Below are 7,217 nucleotides of genomic sequence, written 5' to 3'. Positions count from 1 at the left end.
TCGCTTTTTGCTTATTGTTGAAGCTCTCTTTTAAGGGTCTATCTACTGGCAGCCATCTTCATTTCAAGATGATCATGAATAGGCCTAGCAAATAGAAATAACTATATTCTTAGCAAGTATCTAATATATAAGTGATACTTTACTTCTTTTATCCATTTAGAACAAGAAGTAGATGGTAAAATAAATGCTGGAGTTGACAACATTAACCATCAAGGAGTCGTTGCCATCAGTGTCTGACCATCCGGAAGTGCCACCGATTTTATCAATTCAAAAATATTTAAGGCATATACCTACCGCACCCAGGGAAAGAAGCCTGCTCCTGAACACGAGGATGAACTCAGATAGCCATCGTCGCAACCACCACCATCCCTGCAGCTGACTGTGACCACCAGCATCAGTTTTCCAAGTGACCAAGCCTACATGGCATAGTCAGACCACCTTTAAACCCACCAAGTGGAAGCTGCCCTGTCCTAAGAGATTTTCCCATTGAGAAGCTTGTTATATTTATCTTTTACCACTGTTACCGTCTTTTCTTTTACAGTCTTGTAATTCGAGATTCGACCCTGGAGTATTGTGAATGTTTTGCTTTTCTTGGAACGTCAGCTTTTTACTGGAATTCAACAAAGGGCGACCCAAAAACCCACGTTGATTTCGACCCATACGTGCCACCCCGTTAATATGGGTCCAATCGAGTCAAAAGATTGGGTCGGGTAGCGACCCAAAAGAGTGCCGACATGATATTTTTGTGTCAAAATGGTTGATCCAAAATTTCTGACTACTATTTTTTGGGTCGGATGCCATTGACCCATTATCATTGGGTCGGCCCAACCCAAATTTCTAACAGTGTACTACATGTAACTGAACATTTTTAAAGTAACTGAATAACTTTTAAATTTTGAAATATAAGTAATATTTTAAATGTTTAATTGCCTGGTTATTTAGAAATTACTAGAAAGCAATTGATTTTATCATTTAAGAAAAAAGAAGGAGTTATAGTGTGTTGATATTAATTAAGTACACGTATGGCCTGCCTAGCTCCATAAAGTGTTATCTTACTTTGTATATATACTCTCTAGTCATAGAGTCAGGAGATTATTAAAAAGAGCATGGTTTCGTGAAATTTGATTTGTCTGAGTTTGTAAACCTCGAGTCATAGAGTCTTAAATGGAAATTATAAAACGTTACACATAGTACTACAAAGGGTTAGCTAGATGTAACACTTTAGAGATGTATTATGTAAGATTTAAACAAAGAGCTGAAAGTTCTTGCTATAATAGTTTAAAAGCAGATAATGAAAAATGAATATATTGAAAATTTCAGTCAGATTACTCCATTATCCTTTATTTTAATTTAATTACAAAACTACGATCGTGTTTCAATTCATTGAAAATCGCCAGTATCCGACCATATAAAAAGTTGATATGGTCTTGTCATGTTAATATCTAATTAATAATTCATATAACATTTGGGACCAAAAGAAAGAGCTGTAATAAGCATTTTTAGCTCTAATATAATGGGGAAGTGGGGGGTGGATGGCCGAATGGTTAGCACGTGTGCGCTGTATCATAAGGGCTGTCATTGAGTCAACTGGCGTGGTTTCGAATCCCCGGCTGTACGTGACAAGGAGTAGTGTCGCCTGCCCAACCTCGTGGGTTCTCTCACGAATTATTGAAAAAAGGTCCCAAAATGACCTAGTTTGTGTCGAGTGGATACCAAGCTCTCTCTCTCTCTCTCTAACATAATGCATCTTTAAAAGTGGGACTCGTGAAGACACCAAGAATCAGTTGATTATAAATACTAATGTATACCTACACAGTTATGTTGAAATGTTAAACATACAACAGCTTTCTGGAAGTAGTTTTCACCCAGGACAAATAAATTTTGTAAATCATCGGCTCTCCAAACATGAACGATGGCCTGAAGTATAGAAAGATGAATTCGAGTGATACTATAATTTCATTCTGACAGAAATTTCCATTTGTCTTAACTTTTTAAATCTATATGAATGTATGTAGGTTAGAATGGAACGCCCCGTTAACACCATACACCCGTCCTTAAAATGCCGTTTCAGGTTTTTCGTCTCACACGAACGGCTAGGCAACACTCGTCTTGTCAGCGCCGCCAGCGCTATCCATCACAAATTGGAACGGGCTTCGCCTCTTGGACACACTACTAACTATAATCAATGAAATGAAAAATTTATGGACATCAAACATCTCAAAGGGATTCGCAAATCCATGTGGGAAATTAAATGCCCGGCATATGCTACTATTCATGGTTTTATTGACCCAAGTTAAAACTCTATTCATAATAAGTGTCGAACCAGTAAGCGACGTACCAACGGCCAACCGGAGAATTTGTCCAGCGTTATTTTACGTGCATATCAAAACAACTAGGCGATACTTAGATATGATTATTAAGGGGGTTAACCTACCGTATGGTTAGGTCGGGTTTTACTGGATTGTTGACCAGAGGCTATGATTATTCCATCTGAATGAACGGCGATGCTAAAATAGAACAATATATCGCAATAGCTATCCACACTTTTGAATTATGAATTATTAAATGGGAATAACGACAATAAATACACTCTCCCTACACTTAACACCACGTTTGTCATAGACAGTTTTGGGCGATATTAAAGGCACAATATTCAAGACTACAAAACAAATATTGACAAAAATAATGATGTGTTTTATTTTTATTAAAACGCATTTTGGTCCAAATATTATTTTAATCTACCACTAATTATTGCATCAAAAGCTATGACCATCTAAAATTCTCTTCACTTTCTATTGATTTAACGTTGCCCTAATTTCTGTAATCATCTACCAACATCTAAATGATAACTCATTTCTATTGAATAGCGAGACCAAGATGGTATATAATTCATGTTTCCTTGTTTGAATCGTAAAAAAAAAAATAAGTACAGAAAAAACTCAGAGACCAATAGTGTTAAATATAATTAATACGGAAAATGTTTATTGGCCGTCGGTCTTTAAGCGGGAGACACGCTAGGCGAATCAATCGCCGCCGAAATTCGCCTAGTAGGTCCAGAGTCGGATGCCGAATTTGTATTCGACCAAATGATTCGCTCGAATCAAACGTGTTTGATATTTTCGGCGGAATTTTCATTCGCCGCGTTTATATTCGCCTAGTGTTTCTGGTTTGCCGAAGACATACCCCGATTGTAGAATTCCTTAGCCAATCACTGATTTTTGAAGACAAAACATTCGACTTTAAAGGGTCATATAATCGAGATTGTTAAAAAAAACCATGTATGTCGGCGACGGATTCAGGTTTTCGCCAAGCCATTCCTATTCTCCCACCTCTTTCTACGCCGACGTATACGGCGTAAAATTTAAAAAATCACACCGCTGGTCAGTGCTATGTTTAATCATGTGACGTGAAAGTTGATGCAATCGACTGGTGAATCAGGCAAAAATTCACCTAGCGTAAAAGGTAAATTGGACCCAAGTTGAGTCCAACATGGCCGCAGTTCTTTTTTAAAAGGGTTAGGGTTGGTATTCCCCATGTAGACTCATTAGTATCCGGCGGCCATGTTAGACCAATTTACCGCTGACCGCTATATAGTCCAACAATGCGTGCCACTATACGAGACGGTATACGAATTATTAAATAAAGTATACAGATGTCAATTTATAATTATCGTTAATAACTATAATAAAGGTGCTATTATCGAACATACTTTTATTTCAGATCAAACTTCAATTTGTAATAGTTTAAATCTATGGTGATATAGAGTCACGCGGGTTTGTAGAGGTTATTCACATTTATCTTCCGAATGAGCAAGAGTAAGTTCATTCTTATAAAATTGTTTAGTTAAACGGGCGACAGATCAATAAAATTGTTAACTATATTGACAAAGTGTTTGAGTTGTGGTGTTACCTTTTAATTTGTTCTGTGTGTTCTATGTAATGTCTTTGGCTATGAGCTTCTCTGTTATACAGTATAACAATATTGGCCATAAAATATATAATTTCTCCATTAGCCAGTAAATATATGTTATTTCTACAATCATTTCCACGATATCCATATCTACAATAATAAACATGTATAACTTTTTCAGTTATAAATATGTGTAACAATATGATTATACGACAATAAATAGAACGATAATTTATTATCAATAGGGGTAATATGACGAAGATATCGAAAAAAGGCCAGTGAGGGGTCATACATGTCACTATCAACCGGTATTGATGTAAATTCCATTCATATTTTCGCTCAAATTTATCGAAGCATGCAAAAATCGGGCCAACCGCACCAGACGTCAATAGATGTCAACATAGAAGAATGGACTATAACAGACTCACTGTAACTGTAAAGCAGTGTAAATATCATCTATTTTTTTTATAAAAATATCACTGATTCAGAGGAAGATATCGTGAAGATCAGTAACTGTGGCGAGACCCAATGCAGTTGGTTAGATAGCCTTCAGAACGATCAAAATCATGGGGGCGGGGGGGGGGGGGAGCTCAATCGTCTACTCATCAACAGTTGCGACGGAGATAGTCCGACGGAACTATGGCTGAACCTGGCAATTGTATACAAAGTTTTTTTATGATTGATTTTAGTAGCCTAGGGTGTCCTCTTTCAGAATCTGTCGGGTCAACCTGGGTCACCCTTGAGTGTTTTGAGAAACTCAAGTTGGCGTCCAAGACGGCCGCCATTTCAAATAATCCCCTATAACCCACATAGTATTTTGTCTAGGATGATAATTTTGGTGTCTAACCGTACGTTTTGGGGGTCAAGGAATACACTGAAATCGTTCATCATATTGTGGGGTGATTAGATGATAGTAAAATCCAAAATGCCAGACAATATGGCCCATTAACTCGATAGCGGCGGTTGGCGGTGGTTTTTTCACCAAACCAAACTATAATATCTGAGACAAACTATATATTTCTGGACATGGGAGCATATGAGGGATACGAGAAAACCACATACATACATCAGGGGTCCAGGGCCACATGGGACGGCCCTGAAATAGAGGGCACAAGATGTGTTTTAAACATTTAAAAAACAAATTCTACCCGCAAAATACGAAAATAACCCCCACAAAACTAGGTAATATTCAGTGTAATCCTTCAGTCGTGTGTCTGGTTGCAATCTGTGACAGCACAGGCGCAAAATACCATACATTCTAAGCCATCCCTAATGCAGCTACAAGCAAGCGTACTATGGGTGTCACTCTTGCATCCACTTCTGATGAGTCACAGGAGCAAGTTGACCGGTTGTAATGTTCTCAATTTAGTGTCATTAACATAGAAATACAGTCCCGGATCAAGTTCGGTGAATAACGATCTTCCAGTGAACGCCACACAATAGCATGGTGATGACATCTTTTTACGATCCCTGCAAATGCATCATTCGTTGGAGCAAGACTACATGGTTTAGGTGGTAATGACGACGATATATTTTCAGTTTTGGATGCCTATACCCTCCAGCGTATTTCAAGCATCGATTTGCAAGAGCTCTGTCCATAACAAGCTGACAAGAATCGCGTTACAATGGAATCGCCAATCAAAGAAAGGACAACCGTTGACATTGGTCAAACTACGGAGAAACACATGTCAATTATCATTGAAATCCTGCCAGCTTACTTTACATGCCAGGGTTATATGCTGCTACGTCGTGGGGAAATGAACAGCTTTGGGAGTGGTGAGAGCTTGATTGTATTCTCTCTCACTCGTCAGAGTAGTAGAATCCGTGCTTACACGGGGCACTGTATTTATGTCAGCTTGTTATGGGCAAAGTTCTAGCAAATCGATGCCTGAAACACGCTGGATGGTATGGACATCTATCCAAAACTGGAAATGTATCGTCATCATCCCCAACCAAACCATGTAGTCTTGCTCAATGAATGATGCATTTTCAGGGAACGTAAAACCACCGCCATTAACAGTCAACGGTAACACTTTGTTTTCTCAATCCGAAAACTCAACTAGATGACAACTAGATGACACTAATAAATCTCTACCACTTCTTGTTATGAACCCTAACAGCATCTATAAGATTGTACCAAACCTAGAGGACGTTAAAAACATAATAGACAGCCATGTTACCACAAAAGCCTCAGGACCCGACGAAATTAATACGCGAATTCTAAAATACACCTGACAAGAAATCAGTCATCCACTTTGCCAACTTTTTAAACTATCATTAGACCTACACATTGTACCAAAAATTTGGAAATTTGGAAATTTGCAAACGTATTCGCTCTATTCAAAAGGGCTCGCCAAGGGATTGTAGTAATTTTAGACCAATCTCCCTCTTAAGTATAATAGTCAAAATTTTTGAAAAAAATCATCCGCAAACATGCCTTTAACTTCCTTAGAGATAACTCCATACTAACACCTGTCCAGAGTGACTTTCTTCCTGGTGATTCTACCATATTCCAACTAATCGACCTAACACACTTCTTCTGTCGAGCCATTGACCAACGTCAATATACTAGAATAGTCTTCTGTGACATCAGCAAGGCCTTTGACAGGGTTTGGCATACCGGGCTCTGTCACAAGCTGGATGCTGCGGGGGTTCGAGGAGAACTACTTCTCTGTATCGTAGATTATATGAAAAATAGACAACAATGTGTAACCATCAATGACACCTCCTCGGACCCCAGAAGCACCCCTGTTGGTGTTCCACGGGGATCAGTACTAGGCCCTCTTTTATTCTTAATTTACATAAATGACATTGCGAACAATATAAATTCAAACATCAGATTATTTGCTGACGTAACCTCTTTATAATTAAAAATTGAAGACCCAGAGGCAAGTGCTGCTACCATCAACGATGACTTAAATCGAATTAGAAATTGAGCTGAGCCATGGCTGGTAACTTTTAACCCCCTTAAAACAGAGACACTGATTATTTATGAACCAGGTACAAATCAAAGAAGTAAGTGAACATAAACATATATGTCTACTCTTTCAAACTAACTGTAAATGGAGTAATCATATAGATAGCATTGTAAGCAAAGTATCCAAACTAGTAAATTGCCTTCGCTCTATAAAATATCATTGAATTGAAAACCATTAAATACAATATACTGTTCTTTTATCCTTCATACTTTGATTATGCCGATATTATGTGGGATGGGTGGAGTGATTATTTAGCTAACAAACTAGAATCCCTACAATTAGATGCAGTACGCACTATCTGTGGACGGTTAGAGGTACCAGTCATGTCTT

General features: G+C 38.1%; 1 protein-coding gene across 2 annotated transcripts in view; it reads right to left on the bottom strand.

Moving 5' to 3' along the window:
* LOC126816703 (echinoderm microtubule-associated protein-like 2) overlaps positions 1–7,217 on the bottom strand; it is an 89,318-nt gene that overhangs the window by 69,917 nt on the left and 12,184 nt on the right. For both annotated transcript variants that reach the window (XM_050543445.2, XM_050543444.2), the window contains exons 10-12: positions 3,910–4,059; positions 2,435–2,507; positions 1,813–1,917 (exon numbers count right to left, since the gene is read on the bottom strand). In XM_050543445.2, coding sequence (XP_050399402.1) covers positions 1,813–1,917; positions 2,435–2,507; positions 3,910–4,059 — 328 coding nt within the window. The remainder of the gene's footprint in view (positions 1–1,812; positions 1,918–2,434; positions 2,508–3,909; positions 4,060–7,217) is intronic.

This window comes from Patella vulgata, chromosome 3 (genome assembly GCF_932274485.2).
Source record: "Patella vulgata chromosome 3, xgPatVulg1.2, whole genome shotgun sequence".
In the NCBI taxonomy this organism is placed as follows: Eukaryota; Metazoa; Mollusca; class Gastropoda; family Patellidae; genus Patella; species Patella vulgata.
The sequence above is the reverse complement of the archived record's forward strand: the minus strand, read 5'-3'. Positions and strand labels throughout refer to the sequence as shown.